Here is a 20,474-nt window from a genome sequence, read left to right on the forward strand (position 1 = left end):
TTATGGGGGTCTGTGCTGGCAGGAGTGTGGAGTGTTGTGAGATCTGTGCTGGAGGGATGTGGGGGTCTGTGCCGGGAGGATTATGGGATCTCTGTGCTGGAGGATCTGTGGGGGTGTGTGGTGGAATGAGGAGTATAGGATCTATGCTAGCGGGGGGGATGTCTGTGCTTGGAGAGTCTTGAGCAGCGATGCTGAAACAATTTGTATAGCTCCAGTGCTGAGAGCCATTGAACCAAACTGTAACCCCTGCATATGATGGAAGCCCCTTAAAGCCAGGGGGTGCTGCCACATCCCTAGTTCCAGCATTAGTGGGGCTGTGTGGTGGAATGGGGGGCATGGGGTCTGCTGGGGAGGTGGCTGTACTGGGAGGATTATGGGTTCTGTGATGCGGGGCCTGGGTGCTGGCTGTTGTACTATCTCCAGCTCCCCTCTCTGTGTGACAGGTGCTGGAAGAGAAGCCCTCAGGGCTGCTGGTCACCTCCCTTCAGGCCAAGGATCCAGACGAGGGTGAGAATGGGACCATCTTCTACTCATTAACAGGTAATGGGTGAACGGGGGAAAGTGGTATGGCACCATCACCTCCAGTCACTTGCCTAGGACTATGGTACTGACCTCCCCACAAACACACACGCACATTCCCCAAGCCTGCTCTACACCATGTCTAACCCACTCTGACCCATGCAACAGCATCTCCCCTTCTCTCCACAGGGGCTTGGGCCGAGCGCTTCACGCTGCATACGGCCACGGGGGAGCTGCGTACAGCCACTGTGCTGCGCCGAAACGACCGGGCCGAATACATCTTCACTGTGACGGCCAGTGACCGAGGCACAGTGCCCTGCAGCACAGCAGCCACTGTCCGCATCCAGGTACCTGGGCCCCCCAAACCTGCCCCCCCAGGGCTCTCATGCACATCCAGGTACTTGAGCCCCCCAGACCCACCATTCCCACGTCATCCACATCCAGGTACATGGGATCCCCAACCCCGCCCCCAGGGCCGTCATCCACATCCAGGTACATGGGTGGGCCCCCTAACCCCTGCCTCCTTCCCCATGCCCACCATCTGCATCCAGGTTCATGAGCCCTCCAAGTCCCACCCCCCGACCCCACAACCATCATCTGAATCCAGGTACAGGGACCTGTCACACCATGGGGTACAAATGCAGACCAATGGGAACTGTGTCACCACCTGCCCTGTAACCCTGGGCACCTCACAAAGCTTTGGTGTTGTAGCTCCCACATAAGCAGCCTAGCAGCATGCAGGTCACACCCTGATGAGTGTCTGTGTGCTAGACAATCCTGGTTCAGCAGCTCTGAGCCTAGCAGCCTGTCTACAGTCCTGCAGCCTCATGCTAACTTCCACCAGCCTGGGTTACAACAAACAAGGTGACCCCAACATACTTCCAGCCCCGAATTTCCCCAACGGTGTGTGCTCTGCAATGTCCAGCCCGCTCCTGGATAGTTGAAAGACATATATGGTTGGTTTGTTCCTCTACAGACACAGAACACATCACAACTTATTAACTTGCCTGAGTGTAAATACTCTGCCCTTTAAACTCAACACTGAGTTGGGTTATGGTAAAAATGAAATAAATGTATTAACAAAATATACATAGGACTAAATGAGTTCAAGTATAAGGAATGAAGATAGAAAGAATTACAAATAAAACCAAAACAAAATACGCTTCTAAAAATCTCAAATTTAATCTAGAAAGGTACAATCTTTGCCGAAGCAGGTTTGTCCCCTGTATTCAGTTCCCAGAGATTTCAGGCCCACCTTGGTTGAAGGACCGATCTTTCTCAGCTCGTGAGAGCTCTTCTCCCTTGTGTCTGTCTCGTGATGGGTGCCTAAAATGGCTTTCTGTCCTTGTTTATATCTCCCAAAGTTTAATAACCTTTCTTCAGGAGGCAGGAAGTCCTCCTGTGTGTTCAGCTTGCTCCGTCCACGAGCAAGCTGACCTCATACTGTTCCTCCCTTCTTGTGGGCTTCCTCTTCCCTGTCTGTGAACATGGCTTTCTGTTGTTTTGATTCTACCATGGTTAGGCCATGTCTATACTACAAAGTTGTGCTGACTCAAATTACGTTGGCATACAGCCGCTGTGATTAGTACGTCGCTTTCCGTGTGTATGCTTGGCTTCTTGTGTTGGCAGAGCGCGTATTATTGAGGAGTGTGATGCACCATTGGTAGGTATCCCACTGTGCAACTTGCCACCATCCAACACATTGTCTTTTGGGAAGTTTTGGCAATGCATAATGGGTCAAAATGAGTTGTGCGGGGTGAGCGGGAGCATGGGGTCAACATCCCATTTTGCAACTGTCACAAAGTGTGGGGGAGTCAGGGCCCTGCACCCCCCCACACTTCCTGCGATTCACCGTGACTCTCAGCCAGTAACACAGAAGGTTTATTAGACCAGTGGTTCTCAAAGCTGGTCTGCCACTTGTTCACGGAAAACCCTTGGTGGGCCGGACCGGGTTGTTTACCTGCCACGTCCACAGGTTCGGCCGATTGCGGCTCCCACTGGCTGCGGTTCGCCACTCTAGGCCAATGGGGGCTGCGGGAAGGGTAGCCAGCACGTCCCTTGGCCCGCGCCGCTTCCCGCAGCCCCCATTGGCCTGGAGCGGTGAACCACGGCCAGTGGGAGCCGCGATCGGCCAAACCTGCAGATGCGACAGGTAAACAAACCGGTCCGGCTTGCCAGGGGCTTTCCCTGAACAAGCAGTGGACTGGCTTTGAGAACCACTGTATTAGATGACAGGAACATGGTCTAAAACAGAGCTTGTAGGCACAGAGAACAGGACCCCTCAGTCAGGTCCGTCTTTGGGGGCAGGGAGCCCAGAGCCCCATCTGGGTCTCCCTACATTTCCCCAGTCAGCTCCAAACTGAAACCCCCTCCAGCTGTCTCACCCAGCTTCCCACTGGCTCCTCCTCCAGCCTTTGTCCAGTTTCCCAGGCAAAGGCGTCGCCTGGCCCCAACCCCCCTCCTGGGCTCAGGTTACATGCTCAGGTATTGTCCTTCAAGTGAAGTCACACTCTGATATCCCCATCATCAATGCAGACAGTCCCAGTAAAACTCCCACCCAACATTCCCAGGTCAATCCTCCCCACTCCCTACTCTGTCACAGCAACTGGCTTCATCCAGTAACATTATCTGTACACCACAATTTTTGCACCTTTTTTCAAAATCCCACAAACCTGTATAGCCCTCCTCGCTCGCTGTCTGTCATCTCTGACAGAAGCATGGAGCCTGCACAGCTCTGCACTATTGTCATGAGCATTGCAAGCACAGTGCGCATGATTCTGGGGTATTTGCAGAGCTGCAAGAAGAACTGAATGAGTGGGGAGGGAACATGACGATGCCTTTGAGGACAGATTGCTGTGAGACATAGCAAGAACAAATTCCAGGTTGTTGTTGGTGCTCACGGCACAGCTGCAGATGGTGGAGTACCATTTCTGGGCCTGAGAAACAAGCATGACAGATGGGATCACATAAGCAGTGGCTGCAGAACTTCTGGAAACTCAAGGCCACATTCCTGGATCTGTGTACTGAGCTTGTTCCAGTCCTCAAATCCCCACCACCTCAACTCCTTCATTCGCAAACTCAAATTTTACAATGTCATGTTGGCAGCAATAATTCCATCTTTAGAAAAAAGCATGTGATTCATATTTCTCGATATGAAGGACACTTACTTTCACATTGATATTCACCCTGCCCATAGATGATTTCTCAGATTTACGGTGGGGTCCAACTGTTTTCAATACAGAGTACTCCCCTTCAGGATAGCAACTGTTCCCAGAGTCTTTACCAAGGTATTTTCAGTGGTGACAGCTCACATCAGACATCATGGCTTCCTTGTCTTTCCGTACCTCAATGACTGTCTCCTTGCCACCAAATCCTGCCAGGAGCCTACGCGTCAACCTCTATGGTGCTTCACCTCCTCTCTCAACTGGGAGTCAGAATCAACATTGAAAAATCTGTTCTTACTCCCATGCGATCTTTGGACTTTGTCAGAGCAACCTTCAATTCTATCACCACTAGCTGTGGAACCTATCTATGGGCAGGTACACTCATGAACGAAATCAAAGCTCACTTCAGATAACTGTCAAAACATGTCTGTCCCGGTCAGCCACATGGCCTTGTGTACTTACATCACTGTATTTCCAAGATTCTACCTTTGTTGCCTTCAAGCATGGCTACAATCGGTATACGCCTCAAGCCATCACTCCATGAACTTTATACTAACAATTCCAACCAAGGTACTGCCCTCCCTCCTTTGGTGGATCAATCCTCATCATGTATTCATGGTGTCCCCTTTGTCCCCTCTTCTCCAGACAAAACCATAATTACAGACGCATCCCTACTAGGTTGGGGATTGCACATGGACAACCACACAGCACAGGAGTATGCACTCGTCTAGAGTCCAGAACGTACATCAGTAACCTGGAAGTACAGGCAGTAAGGCAGGTGTGCACATTATTTCTTCCACTCATTTGCTCGCACCATGTACTGATACTGTCAGACAACACTAGGACTGTTTTCTACATCAACAAGTAGCGGGAGTGAGATCCACCTGCCTGTGTGCAGAAACAGTCAGTCTCTGGAACTGGGCTATCAGCAGTCAGATCACCCTATCCACAGCCTGCAGACACTCAGTGGGAACTTCATGTCATGGTGCTGCTTGACATTTTCACTCTATGGGGAACCCCAGCCAGAGATCTATTTACCTCCCACCACATACTGCTCCAGAGGTGCCCGAGACTACTGCTTCCAGAGCAATGCACTCCACCTTACTTGGTCAGACCAGTTCAGCTATGTCTCGGTTGCACTGCTGCTCCTGCCACGAGTGCTACATAAGATCTGACAGGACAGGGTGAAGGTCATCCTGATCGTCCCTTTCCGGTCCCCCAACCTCCTATGTTATCTCACCCACCGATTTCCCTCCCGACATTCCCTGATCTCCTGGCACAGTGCAACGGCAAGATCAAATCCCCCAGTCCGTGACCGCTCCACCTCAGGGTGTGGTATTTGGATGGGCATAATCCCTAGAATGTGCCTGCTCCTCAGCGCTTCGAGACATCTCTCCAATAGCAGAAAGGACTCTTAAAAAATGTTACCTAGCTAAATGGAAACGCTTCTCGTCCTGGACACATCAAAGAAACATTCTGCCACAAGCTGCGGCTCTTCCCCTCATCTTGGACGATATCCTATCTTTGAAGATATCAGGTCTATCCCTACAAGTCCACTTAGAGGCAACTGGTACATACCATCTACCTGCTGAAGGCCACTCCATTTTCATACACCTTCTAACCATAGATTCTGGAAAGACTTGATAAGAACTTTCCCGCCCCCTCAGAGGATTGCGCCCCAATGGGACCTGAATCTCATTCTTTCAGTATGAACGAGGGCCCCCCTTGAGCCATTTAGCTACTTGCTCCATGTCTCTCTGTCCAGTGAAGGTCACCTTTCTTGAAGCTATCATGTCAGTGAGAAGGGTTGTCAAACTAGGAGCAGACCCTGCATACACTGCATTCCATAAAGATAAAGTTTTGTTGCACCTACGCCCCAAAGTTATCCCTAAAGTAATTTTGGAATTTCACCTTAATCAATCCATTCACTTACCTGTGTTCTTCTTGAAACCACACATGTCTGCAGAGAACATAGACTCCACTCCTCCGGTGTTGGATGAACTTTGGCCTTTTACCTGCAGAGAACAAAGGCAATCAGCAAGTCCCGAAGATTGTTTGTTACTATAGCAGAAACAGTCAGAGGACTTGCCATCTCCACCCAGAGACTTTCCAAATGGATATCGGGCTGCATTCTCTTCTGCTATCAGCTCTCAAACCTCCCACCCCACACAGGGTAAGAGCTCATTCCACCAGAGCTCAAGCAGCGACCATAGCATCTCCTCAGGACATATCCCTCCTGGTCATCTGTAAAGCAGCCACATGGAGTTCCACTGACATGTTTCCAAGGCATTATGCCCTGGTGCAGGACTCTGTTGCTGATGCCTCTTTTGGTACCGTGGTTCTCTGCTCAACCCAATCATCTTCATCCTCGCACCCTCCCCCTACTTAGGTACTGTTTGTGAGTCACACACAGTGGAGTACACTAGGGACCATCACTCAAAGAAGAAAAGGAGGCTACTTACCTGTAATGAGAGGTTCTTCGAGATGTGTGGTCCCTAGTTGTATTCGAGTCCTGCCCTCCTTCCCCTCTGCTTCAGATCTTCTTGATGCACAGTGGAGAAGGAACCGAAAAGGCAGTTGATTCGCCCCTCCCTTTATCCCCTCAGTCAGAGGCAAGGGCAAGCCAGGACACATGGGCAGACGAACAGACATTACTTTCAAATTGTCCAACTCTGGGCTCATCGTGTGCATGTGTAACCCACAGTGGAATACAGCTAGGGACCACACACCTCGAAGAACCTCCAGTTACAGGTAAGAAACCTGCTCTTTGCACGGAGAAATGAAGGTTAAAGCATAGTCCAAGGGCTTGTCTACACTTGAAATGCTGCAGTGGCACAGTTAATAAGTTCCCAACCCACAGCTATGAGGGCTGGTGTGTCCCTTTGTGTCTGTGTGTGTGTTGTGACAGAGTCGGGCCAGATGGCTATAGGAGAGTAATAGAAGGCAGATATATTAGCCCCAGGCTAAGTAGGTCCTTTTTCCCTGAATAAGGTAACAGGGAAGGTTCCAGAACAATCAGGAACCTTCTAGAGACAATTAAGACAGGCTGATTAGAACACCTGCAGCCAACCAAGAAGCTGCTAGAATCAATTAAGGCAGGCTAATCAGGGCACCTGGGTTTTAAAAGGGAGCTCACTTCAGTTTCTGGTGCGCATGTGAGGAACGGGGAGCAAGAGGCACTAGGAGCTGAGAGTGAGAATGTGGACTGTTGGAGGACTGAGGAGTACAAGCATTATCAGACACCAGAAGTAAGGTCCTGTGGTGAGGATAAAGAAAGTGGTGGGAGGAAGCCCTGGAGAAGTAGCCCAGGGAGTTGTAGCTGTTGACAGCTGTTCCAGGAGGCACTCTAGACAGCTGCAGTCCACAGGGTCCTGGGCTGGAACCCGGAGTAGAGGGCGGGCCTGGGTGCCCCCCAGATCCTCCCAACTCCTGATCAGACACAGGAGGAGTTGACCTGGACTGTGGGTTCAGAAAAACGGCCAAGCTGAGGGCTGCCATGAAGCTCCAAGGTGAGCAAATCCACCAATAAGCACAAGACCCACCAAGGTAGACCAGGAACTTTGTCATAACCGGTATCAGAAGTGGGATCTGCTGTCACAGCGCAGCGGAAGAAGGAAGGTGTTTGAAAGGAAAAAAAAAAAAAGGGAAGAGGGTCTATTTTTATTTTTTTTCACCACAATGGAGGAGGTCGTGCGGGCACTGATACAAGCCATGGCTGCCCAGCAGGAGGCTACTCATGTCCAGGCAGCCGCCCAACAGGAGGCAGTGTGGCTGCAGCAAGAGACTAATCGCCTGCTGATGGACCAGGCTGCTCAAGACCTGGCTATGTTGCGGGAACAGGTAAACCAGGTAAAGGCCCTTACAGAGCTGAACCGCAGCCATGATGGGATGCAGATCATGCGGGCCAGCTATTAGCTGCAGAAAATGACGCGGGAGGATGATGTAGAGGCATACCTCCTGGCCTTTGAGAGGACAGCCCTGCGGGAGGCTTGGTCCCAAGAACAGGGGTATGGCATCCTCACTCCATTCCTGTGTGGGGAGGCCCAGAAGGCCTACTATGATTTGCCTGAAGAGGTTGCGGCAGACTACCCCCAGCTGAAAGCAGAGATCCTGGCCAGATCTGGGGTAATGACCACAGTGTGGGCCCAGCGATATCATGAGTGGAGGTACCAGGAAAACAAAACCCCGCGGTCCCAATTATATGACCTCATCCATCTCTCACGAAAGTGGTTACGAACTGAGTCCTGGAGTCCAGAGGAGATACTAGAGGTTCTGGTCATCGACCGGTACATGAGAGGACCACCGCCAGACCTTCGCGCCTGGATAAGCCAGAACGAACCCTCCACCTACAACGAGTGGGCTAAGCGTACGGGGATAACATGCATCCATGGGACAGTTGGTTATTACCCCACCATCCCAGTAAAAATCGAGATTCAGGGGAACGCTACTGAGCTAGCAGCAGGTGTAGTCCCTAAACTCCCATACCCAGTGCTCATAGGGAGGGACTTCCCAGGATTTGGAGGCTTGCTCCCGGTAGGGGAATTGGAGAAAGGGGGAAGCCCTGAAAGTAGTGAGGCATCCACAGTAGACTGTCAACCCCCAACCTTCTCTGAAATATCCCCATATTTGTTCTCCACTCCCAGACAGCGTAGAAAGATGAAAAGGGAAAGAGGGCAGCTAAGGCCTTGAGAACCCGAATACTGGCCCAAAGGCAGATGGTCGCTCTCGTAGGTAGATGGACCCGAGCAACTGAAAAGGAGGCCACCCAGGAGGGAGAAGCACCTGAGTCTGACCCACACCCTAATGCCTCTGAACCAGTAGAGGCAACAGAGACTGGCCCCCTAGATCTTGGGCAGATTAGCCCCGGGAGAGGAAATTTTGGACGGGACCAGGCTGAAGACCCAAGGTACGACAACATTAGGAAGGAGGTGACTGAAATAGATGGGGTCCCCGTGGAAGGGAAAACCCAGGAACCAGTACCCTACTTCATAATGAAGAAGAATCTCTTATACCGGGTTGCACCAGTACAGGGGCAGAAGGTACAGCAGATCCTAGTACCTCAAAACCACCAGAATGCTGTATTAAGTCTGGCCCATAGTCATTTTTGGGGGGCATTTGGGAGTAGAGAAGACCCTGGCATGGGTCCTGCGATGATTCTTCTGGCCCGAAGTACTTAAAGAAGTGCAGAGGTACTGTGCATCCTGCCCAGAGTGTCAGCTGCACAGTCCCCGTCCCCACTTGAGGGCACCTTTAGTACCCCTTCCCATCATAGAGGTCTCCTTCAAGCGAATAGCCATGGATCTAGTGGGACCCCTGGAGAAGACAGCCCGGGGCCACCAATATATACTTGTTGTTCTGGATTATGCTACTCGCTACCCAGAAGCCATCCCCCTGCGGAACACGGCCTCTAAAACAATAGCTAAAGAGTTGGTGGGGATCTTTGCCCAAGTGGGGCTACCAAAGGAGATATTAACAGACCAAGGTACCCCATTTATGTCGAAGCTAATGAAGGACCTCTGTTCGATGCTCCATATACCTATCCTGAGAACATCAGTCTATCATCCGCAGACCGATCGGCTGATAGAAAGGTTTAACCGAACCCTCAAGGCAATGATAAGGAAAGTGGTAAGTTGAGATGGGAAGGATTGGGACACCCTACTACCCTATCTTATGTTTGCAATCTGGGAGGTACCTCAGGCCTCAACTGGATTTTCCCCCTTTGAATTATTATACGGATGCCACCCCCTTAGCATACTAGATATTGCAAAAGAAATCTGGGAAGAGGAACCCAATGAGGAGAGAAATATAACTGACCACGGGTTGCAGATGCGAGAACGGAGAGCCCGGGTCACCCCTATTGTACGGGAACATTTGCAAAAGGCGCAGGAGGCCCAACAAACCCATTACAATCGCCAGGCAAAAGTCCGACAGTTCCAACCAGGGGATCAGGTAATGGTGTTGGTACCCACGGCGGAAAGCAAGCTTTTGGCCCAATGGCAGGGGCCCTATGAGGTGGTTGAACCCGTATGGGAAGTAACCTACAAGGTGCGGCAGCCAGGATGCCGGAAACAAGAACAAATTTATCACATTAACCTCTTAAAGCCTTGGCACCAACGAGAGGCATGTGTAGTGGCCCAAGAGACCCCGATCCAGGGTAATAATATGCAGGAGCAGATCAGGATATCCACTGATCTGACACCAAACCAGAAGAAGGAGGTAACTGAGATGATCAACCGATACCAGGATGTGTTTTCAACCAAACCAGGCCGGACCACCAAAGCATATCACCACATTATCACAGACCCTAGGGCAAAGGTAACTTTAAGGCCCTATCGGGTCCCAGCAGCAAAAAGGGAGGAGATCAAGGTAGAGGTAAAAAAGATGTTGGAGCTGGGAGTCATCGAAGAGTCCCACAGTCAGTGGTCAAGCCCGATTGTGTTGGTGCCCAAACCCGATGGCACCACTAGGTTTTGTAATGACTTTCGCTAGCTGAATGAGATATCCAAATTTGATGCATACCCCATACCCCATATCGATGAGTTAGTTGACTGCCTGGGCAATGCCTGATTTTTGACCACCCTTGATTTAACAAAGGGATACTGGCAGATTCCCCTTGCCAAAGATGCGAAAGAAAAGATGGCATTCTCTACACCAGAGGGTCTGTTTCAATATACTGTTCTTCCTTTTGGACTGCATGGGGCACCTGCCACCTTCCAGCATTTTATGGACAAGTTCCTACAGCCCCATACCAGTTATGCAGCGGCATACCTGGATGATGTGATTATTCACGCCCCTGACTGGGAAACCCACTTAGGAAAGGTGGAAGCAGTTCTGGACACGCTAAGACAGGCTGGCCTCACAGCCAACCCAGCCAAGTGTGCTATAGGGCTAGCCAAGGCTAAATACCTTGGCTACATTGTAGAAAGGGGCATGGTCAAGCCCCAACTAAACAAACTAGAGGCTATCCAAAATTGGCCTCGGCTGAATCGGAAAAAGCAAGTCCGGGCATTCCTGGGTGCGGTGGGGTACTACCGACGATTTATTCCCCATTTTGCAACCAGAGCGAGTCCCCTGACAGACCTGATAAAACCCTGGAGTCCAGACATGGTGAAGTGGACATATGCCACAGAGAAAGCATTCATGGATCTACAGACAGCCCTCTGCAGTAACCCCGTGCTTATAGCCCCAGACTTCAACAAAAAATTCATTTTACAAACAGATGCATCTGAAGTAGGATTTGGAGCTGTCCTATCGCAGATGGTCGGAGATGAAGAACACCCAATCCTCTACCGCAGCAGGAAACTCCTCCCGAGAGAGCAGAAGTATGCCATGGTTGAAAGAGAGTGCCTAGCTGTGAATTGGGCCATGGAAACACTACATTATTACCTTCTGGGACGACGGTTTACCCTTGTGACCGACCATGCACCCCTCTAGTGGATGCAGCGAAATAAAGAGAAAAACGCAAGGGTGACCAGATGGTTCCTGTCCCTACAACCTTTCCAATTCACCATACAAGACTGCTCTGGAAGCCACAATGGCAATGCAGATAGCTTGTCACGAGTACACTGCCTGACGTCCCAAGTTGCTCAACACTACGGGGGAGGGGATATGTGACAGGGTCGGGCCAGATGGCTATAGGAGAATAATAGAAATATATATTAGCCCCAGGCTAAGTAGGTCCTTTTTCCCTGAGTAAGGTAACAGGGAAGGTTCCAGAACAATCAGGAACCTTCTGGAGACAATTAAGACAGACTGATTAGAATACCTGCAGCCAATCAAGAAGCTGCTAGAATCAATTAAGGCAGGCTAATCAGGACACCTGGTTTTTAAAAAGGAGCTTACTTCAGTTTCTGGTGTGCGTGTGAGGAGCTGGGAGCAAGAGGCACTAGGAGCTGAGAGAGAGAATGCAGACTGTTGGAGGACAGAGGTGTACAAGCATTATCAGACACGAGGAGGAAGGTCCTATGGTGAGGATAAAGAAGGTGTTGGGAGGAGGCCATGGGGAAGTAGCCCAGGGAGTTGTAGCTGTCGCACAGCTGTTCCAGGAGGCACTCTAGACAGCTGCAGTCCACAGGGCCCTGGGCTGGAACCCGGAGTAGAGGGCGGGCCCGGGTTCCCCCCAGATCCTCCCAACTCCTGATCAGACACAGGAGGAGTTGACCTGGACTGTGGGTCAGAAAAACGGCCAAGCTGAGGGCTGCTGTGAAGCTCCAAGGTGAGCAAATCCGCCAATAAGCTCAAGACCCACCAAGGTAGAGCAAAAAGAAAAGGAGTACTTGTGACACCTTAGAGACTAACAAATGTATTTGAGTATAAGCTTTCGTGAGCTACAGCTCACTTCATCGGATGCAGGAACTTTGTCACAGTGTATTACTGCAATGTCACTTTCAAAACACAACACACTTTTCAATGAAATATAGTGTAAGAAGACTACAAAAGTGCAGTTCTCAGTGGAGTTTGTAGCCCACTCAGAACAAAGAAAATCTAGGTGGGATATTGCACAGCCCCCCCAACCCCTGCCACCCACTGCCACCATCCAAGTTCTGGTACACGCCCCCCCACACACCGCAACTCTCCACACCACTGCCATCATCTTTGTTCCAGTACACAGCCCCTAATCCCGCGGCCATCAAATGTGTTCCGGTTCACAGCTATAGAATCATAGAATATCAGGGTTTGAAGGGACCTCAGGAGGTCATCAAGTCCAACCCCCTGCTCAAAGTAGGACCAATCCTCAACTAAATCATCTCAGCCAGGGCTTTGTCAAGCCTGACCTTAAAAACTTCTAAGGAAGGAGATTCCACCACCTCCCTAGGTAACACATTCCAGTGTTTCACCACCCTCCTAGTGAAAAAGTTTTTCCTAATATCCAACCTAAACCTCCCCATAAATGCCATTGGCCTTGGCAACAAGGGCACACTGTTGACTCATATCCAGCTTCTCGTCCAATGTAACCCCTAGGTCCTTTTCTGCAGAACTCCTGCTGAGCCATTCAGTCCCTAGTCTGTAGTGGTGCATGGGATTCTTCCACCCTAAGTGCAGAACTCTGCACTTGTCCTTATTGAACCTCATCAGATTTCTTTTGGCCCAATCCTCTAATTTGTCTAGGGCCCTCTGTATCCTATCCCTACCCTCCAGCGTATCTACCTCTCCTCCCAGTTTAGTGTCATCTGCAAACTTGCTGAGGGTGCAATCCACACCATCCTACAAATCATTTATGAAGGTATTGAACAAAACCGGCCTGAGGACCGACCCTTGGAGCACTCCACTTGATACCAGCTGCCAACTAGACATGGAGCCATTGATCACTCAGTCTAGCCCGACAATCTAGCCAACTTTCTATTCACCTTATAGTCCATTCATCCAGCCCATACTTCTTTAACTTGCTGGCAAGAATACTATGGGAGACCGTGTCAAAAGCTTTGCTAAAGTCAAGGAACAACATATTCACTGCTTTCTGCTCATCCACAGAGCCATGTATCTCGTCATAGAAGGCAATTAAATTAGTCAAGCATGACTTGCCCTTGGTGAATCCATGCTGATTGTTCCTGATCACTTTCCTCTCCTCTAAGTGCTTCGGAATTGATTCCCTGAGGACCTGCTCCATGATTTTTCCCGGGACTGAGGTGAGGCTGACTGGCCTGTAGTTCTCAGGATCCTCCTTCTTCCCTTTTTTAAAGATGGGCACTACATTAGCCTTTTTCCAGTCGTCCGGGACTTCCCCCAATCGCCATGAGTTTGCAAAGATAATGACCAATGGCTCTGAAATCACATCCACCAACTCTTTTAGCACTCTCGGATGCAGCACATCCGGCCCCATGGACTTGTGCTCGTCCAGCTTTTCTAAATAGTCGTGAACCACTGTACCTTTTAATTTCTGTTTAACTAACCTCCTCATTTTTGCATAGTTCCCCTTTCTGAAATTAAATGCCACAATGCTGGGCTGTTGAGGTGTTCTTCCCATCACAGGAATATTAAATGTTATTATATTATGGTCACTATTTCCAAGTGGTCCTGTTATAGTTACCTTTTTGACCAGATCCTGCGCTCCACTCAGGACCAGATCAAGAGTTGCCTCTCCCCTTGTCGGTTCCTGTACCAGCTGCTCCAAGAAGCAGTCATTTAAAGTATCGAGAAATTTTGTCTCTGCATTTCATCCTGATGTGACATGTACCCAGTCCATTACTGAGTTCTTTATTTTGATAGCCTCTCTAATCTCCCTTAGCATTTCATTGTCACTATCACTGTCTTGGTCAGATGGTCAATAATAGATCCCTACTGTTATATTCTTATTAGAGTCTGGAATTACTATCCACAGAGATTCTATAGAACATGTGGATTCGTTTAAGATTTTTATTTCATTTGATTCTACATTTTCTTTCACATATAGTGCCACTCCCTGCCCCCCCCCCGCATTTCAGTTTGCAGCCCCCAAACCCTCTGCGCCCCTGCTCTGTGGCCATCATCCATGTTCCAGTTCACCTCCCCCCGGCCCCCCAGCTCCCTGGCTTGCTGCCATGTGGCTATCATCCACATTCTAGTACACAGCTGGTCACACGTGGCTGCCTGCAGTGAATCCAGCCAAGCCAGGCCCCTGTGGGAGGCTGGTACTGCTCCCTTTCAGAGTGCAATGCTTCCAGTGAGTATTTACAGCAACACAGCCTCTGCAAACACAGCCTTTGAAAACACAGCCTTTGCAAACAAGGAAACAAGTTATAAGTCACCTGGCCTACAGAATGTGCACGTCCTCGGATTAGCACAGAGAGGCAAAAGTTAAGTCATAGTCCATCCTGGCCAAGCCAGAGCCATGTGTCAGCCAAGCTGTAATGGATTCCATCCCAGCACAGGTGCCAACTTTCAGCTTTCCCTGGGGGTGCTCCACCCCAAGGCCCCACCCCCACTCCACCCCATCTCCCAATGCCCCACCCTCATTCCACCTCTTTTCACCCCCACTCCACCTCCTTCCCTGAGGCTTCACCCCCACCACACCTCCAGCCCTGGAGCACCAACACGGAGTCAGTGCCTATGCATCTGTGCTCTCCTTTCTGTCCACCCAGGGGAGAGCTTCTTAGTGCCTCCAAAGAGTAGCTCTTATCCCAGCCCCCTTTTCCTCTTTGTTCTCCAATTTAGTTCACATGTTCTTTGCCTGCCAGGGTTCAGTCACTGGGATGTCCTGTTGTCTCTCTGGACCTGCTGTTATTCTGGGTTGGTTTCAACTCGTTAATTAATGACCCTATTTATTCCAACCAGACTACAAAGTGTTGCCCAGAATTCTGTCTCCTACAGTGTCCCAGGAGCAGTGTTAACACTTCTGCACCCCACCCCAAGTGGTAACACAAAGTCCAGAGAGAAACTGAGGCACACATAGGTATCATAAAAATATTACAAAAAAATCCCATTTTATCACATCTCTTTCCCTTTCAAAACCAAACTGAGCATTCTCAGAAAAGAGCAAACCAGTTTTCGGAAAGGGTGTGGATGCACAGACCAGATCTTCACTCTATGAAATATAATAGAACAATGCTTACTGGGTAATATGGCGTACAACAAAAGACATGCCAAGAGGCATTAGATCGACCAGGGTAGAGCTTGCTCAGGAAGAACAGGCAGGGAAAAAAGGGAGGAGGTGTTGCCTTATACATTAAAAATGTATACACTTGGACTGAAGTTGAGATAGAAATAAGAGATAGACTTGTTGAAAGTCTCTGGGTAAGGATAAAAGGGGTAAAAAACCAAGGGTGATGTCATGGTAGGGTCTACTACAGACCACCTAACTGGGAAAAAGAGGTGGATGAGGCTTTTTTTAAACAACTAACAAAATCCCCTAGGAAGCAAGGCTAAGGGGAAAAACAACTGAAGACAGTAGGCGTTTTTTCAAAGAAACACTCCCTCAGACAGAGACAAACACCTACAGAATCTCTATCAAGCATTCCTAAAACTCCAATATCCACCTGTTGAAGTGAATAAACAGATTGACAGAGCCAGAAAGGTACCCAGAAGTCACCTACTACAAGACAGGCCCAATAAAGAAAGTAACAAAATGCCACTGGCTGTCACCTACAGCCCCCAACTAAAACCTCTCCAGCGCATCATCAAGGATCTACAACCTATCCTGAAGGACAATCCCTCACTCTCACAGACCTTCGGAGGCAGGCCAGTCCTCGCTTACAGACAGCCCCCCAACCTGAAGCAAATACTCACCAGCAACTATACACCAAACAACAAAAAAACTATCCCAGGAACCAAACCCTGCAACAAAACCCAGTGCCAACTCTGTCTGCATATCTATTCAAGGGACACCATCATAGGACCTAATCACATCAGCCACACCATCAGGAGCTCGTTCACCTGCACATCTACCAATGTGATATATGCTATCGTGTGCCAGCAATGCGACTATGCCATGTACATTGGCCAAACTGGACAGTCTATACGCAAAAGAATAAATGGACACAAATCTGACATCAGGAATTATAACATTCAAAAACCAGTAGGAGAACACTTCAATCTCCCTGGTCACTCAATAACAGACTTAAAAGTCAGGTTTCAGAGTAGCAGCCGTGTTAGTCTGTATTCGCAAAAAGAAAAGGAGTACTTGTGGCACCTTAGAGACTAACAAATTTATTAGAGCATAAGCTTTCGTGAGCTACAGCTCACTTCATCGGATGCATTTGGTGGAAAAAACAGAGGAGAGATTTATATACACACACACAGAGAACATGAAACAATGGGTTTATCATACACACTGTAAGGAGAGTGATCACTTAAGATAAGCCATCACCAGCAACGGGGAGGGGGGGGGGAAGAGGAAAACCTTTCATGGTGACAAGCAAGGTAGGCTAATTCCAGCAGTTAACAAGAATATCAGAGGAACAGTGGGGGGTGGGAGGGAGAAATACCATGGGGAAATAGTTTTACTTTGTGTAATGACTCATCCATTCCCAGTCTCTATTCAAGCCTAAGTTAATTGTATCCAGTTTGCAAATTAATTCCAATTCAGCAGTCTCTCGTTGGAGTCTGTTTTTGAAGCTTTTTTGTTGAAGTATAGCCACTCTTAGGTCTGTGATCCAAGCCATTACCCTCTGATCCCACTGAGAGTTACCAAAAGAAACTACAGCATTTGCTCAAGAAACTCCCTGAAAAAGCACAAGAACAAATCCGCACAGACACACCCCTGGAGCCCCGACCTGGGGTATTCTATCTGCTACCCAAGATCCATAAACCTGGAAATCCTGGACGCCCCATCATCTCAGGCATTGGCACCCTGACAGCAGGATTGTCTGGCTATGTAGACTCCCTCCTCAGGCCCTTCGTTACCAGCACTCCCAGCTATCTTCGAGATACCACTGACTTCCTGAGGAAACTACAGTCCATTGGTGATCTTCCTAAAAACACCATCCTAGCCACTATGGATGTAGAAGCCCTCTACACCAACATTCCACACAAAGATGGACTACAAGCCGTCAGGAACAGTATCCCCGATACTGTCACGGCTAACCTGGTGGCAGAACTTTGTGACTTTGTCCTGACCCATAACTATTTCACATTTGGGGACAATGTATACCTTCAAATCAGCGGCACTGCGATGGGTACCCGCATGGCCCCACAGTATGCCAACATTTTTATGGCTGACTTAGAACAACGCTTCCTCAGCTCTCGTCCCCTAATGCCCCTACTCTACTTGCGCTACATTGATGACATCTTCATCATCTGGACCCATGGAAAAGAAGCTCTAGAGGAATTCCACCATGATTTCAACAATTTCCATCCCACCATCAACCTCAGCCTGGATCAGTCCACACAAGAGATCCACTTCCTGGACACTACGGTGCTAATAAGCGATGGTCACATAAACACCACCCTATATCGGAAACCTACAGACCGCTATTCCTACCTACATGCCTCTAGCTTTCATCCAGATCATACCACTCGATCCATTGTCTACAGCCAAGCGCTACGATATAACCGCATTTGCTCCAACCCCTCAGACAGAGACAAACACCTACAAGATCTCTATCATGCATTCCTACAACTACAATACCCACCTGCTGAAGTGAAGAAACAGATTGACAGAGCCAGAAGAGTACCCAGAAGTCACCTACTACAGGACAGGCCCAACAAAGAAAACAACAGAACGCCATTAGCCATCACCTTCAGCCCCCAACTAAAACCTCTCCAACGCATCATCAAGGATCTACAACCTATCCTGAAGGACGACCCATCACTCTCACAGATCTTGGGAGACAGACCAGTCCTTGCTTACAGACAGCCCCCCAATCTGAAGCAAATACTCACCAGCAACCACACACCACACAACAGAACCACTAACCCAGGAACCTATCCTTGCAACAAAGCCCGTTGCCAACTCTGTCCACATATCTATTCATGGGATACCATCATAGGGCCTAATCACATCAGCCACACTATCAGAGGCTCGTTCACCTGCGCATCTACCAATGTGATATATGCCATCATGTGCCAGCAATGCCCCTCTGCCATGTACATTGGCCAAACTGGACAGTCTCTACGTAAAAGAATGAATGGACACAAATCAGACGTCAAGAATTATAACATTCAAAAACCAGTTGGAGAACACTTCAATCTCTCTGGTCACTCGATCACAGACCTAAGAGTGGCTATACTTCAACAAAAAAGCTTCAAAAACAGACTCCAACGAGAGACTGCTGAATTGGAATTAATTTGCAAACTGGATACAATTAACTTAGGCTTGAATAGAGACTGGGAATGGATGAGTCATTACACAAAGTAAAACTATTTCCCCATGGTATTTCTCCCTCCCACCCCACCCCCCACTGTTCCTCTGATATTCTTGTTAACTGCTGGAATTAGCCTACCTTGCTTGTCACCATGAAAGGTTTTCCTCCTTCCCCCCCCCCCGCTGCTGGTGATGGCTTATCTTAAGTGATCACTCTCCTTACAGTGTGTATGATAAACCCATTGTTTCATGTTCTCTGTGTGTGTGTATATAAATCTCTCCTCTGTTTTTTCCACCAAATGCATCCGATGACGTGAGCTGTAGCTCATGAAAGCTTATGCTCTAATAAATTTGTTAGTCTCTAAGGTGCCACAAGTACTCCTTTTCTTTAGACTTAAAAGTCGCAATTCTTCAACAAAAAAACTTCAAAAACAGACTCCAATGTGAAACTGCAGAACGGAATTATTTTGCAAACTGGACACCATCAAATTAGGCCTGAATAAAGACTGGGAGTGGATGGGTCATTACAAAAACTAATTTCCCCTTACTATTTTCCCCCTACTGTTACTCACACCTTCATTTCAACTGTTTGAAATGGGGCACCCTCATTACCCTACAAAAGTGATTTTTCCTCTGTTGGATTTCAACTGTTAATTGAGTTGTCTCATTAGACTGACCCCCCACTTGGTAAGGCAACTCCCATCTTTTCATGTACTATGTATATATATCTGCTACTGTATTTTCCACTCCATGCATCTGATGAAGTGAGTTCTAGCCCATGAAAGCTTATGCCCAAATAAATTTGTTAGTCTCTAAGGTGCCACAAGGACTCCTTTATGTTTTTGTTCTGTGTAAATATGTATATAATTAATGCATATGAAGTTATGATAATTGTGTTGTATGGTTGTAACTAAAATATGCTGTGGGTTTGGGAATTGCCCAAATGCTAGCTCTCCAGAGACAATGCCAACAAAAAGTAACCAACGCCCAGGCAGGTGTCAAACCACCATCAACAGCCATTTTCCATCAAGGGAGCTACAATTCAGTGACTCACCTGCATAAGGCCACACCAGGGGAACTGCTCAACCTTGCCTGGGGACTCAGCAAGGCCCCTCCAGACATGCCTGGACTTGTGTTCTCCAAGCACATGGACTAAAGGTGTAAACCAGAATACAGGGGGCCAATGCTTCACCTTTCTCCTGCCCCCACCTATGCTGCAAGCAACAAAGACACTCAGAAGACTGAAGATTCCAACAGGAGACTTGCCCAGGTTTAAGGGACAAATCTGTATATTAAGGACTGCAATATCTAGTAGGGTGAGAAAAACTGCTTAATCTAGATTTTGCCCAGTCTAATAGGGTTGAGAGTTTAGACTGCATGCTTATAATTTATTTTCTTTTGGTAACTAACTCTAACATTTTGCCTATCACTTATAATCACTTAAAATCTATCTTTTGTAGTCAATAAATTTCTTTTACTATTTATCTTTACTAGTGAGTTTGCCTGAAGTGTTTGGTAAATTTGCTCAGGTTTTACAAAGGCTAGTGTGTATCCACTTTCCATTGATGAAGTGGTGAACCAACTAATAAATTTGTACTGCTCATCTTGAGTAGTACAAGACAGTATATTCCTGAGGTGCAAGGCTGGGAGCTGGGGGGATTTGCCTTTCTCTGAGTGATTCATGACAGGATCTGGGAGCATTCATGCAATCTATCAGGGTGAGGGGTTCCACCTGCTGTTGTGCTGAATGATCACAGTGCCTGGAGGGGTTTGCTGCTTGTCACTAGCAAAGCATGGCGAGAGACAGCCCCGGCTGCAGAGTTAAGGGGGCACAGAGGTCCCACAGTCCCAGGCTGCACCCCAGGGATCCCATCACAGGTACTAACTAACTAACTAATTATATTTTTACACTTCATTTGCCAGAGTTTCTGCTCCTTTCTATTTTCCTCACTAGTTGTTTAGCCACCATGGCACTTTTTTGGTTCTCTTATTGTATTTTTTAATCTGGTGCATACATTTAAGTTAAGCCTCTCTTATGATGTCTTTAAAAAGTCTCCACGCAGCTTGCAGGGATT

At 48.4% G+C, this 20,474-nt stretch overlaps 1 protein-coding gene across 2 annotated transcripts in view; it reads left to right on the forward strand.

Moving 5' to 3' along the window:
- DCHS1 (dachsous cadherin-related 1) overlaps window positions 1-20,474 on the forward strand; it is a 118,958-nt gene that overhangs the window by 47,845 nt on the left and 50,639 nt on the right. For both annotated transcript variants that reach the window (XM_038421431.2, XM_043503948.1), the window contains 2 exons: window positions 444-540; window positions 709-866. In XM_038421431.2, coding sequence (XP_038277359.1) covers window positions 444-540; window positions 709-866 — 255 coding nt within the window. The remainder of the gene's footprint in view (window positions 1-443; window positions 541-708; window positions 867-20,474) is intronic.

Source organism: Dermochelys coriacea, chromosome 1 (assembly GCF_009764565.3).
Source record: "Dermochelys coriacea isolate rDerCor1 chromosome 1, rDerCor1.pri.v4, whole genome shotgun sequence".
NCBI classification, from domain to species: domain Eukaryota; kingdom Metazoa; phylum Chordata; order Testudines; family Dermochelyidae; genus Dermochelys; species Dermochelys coriacea.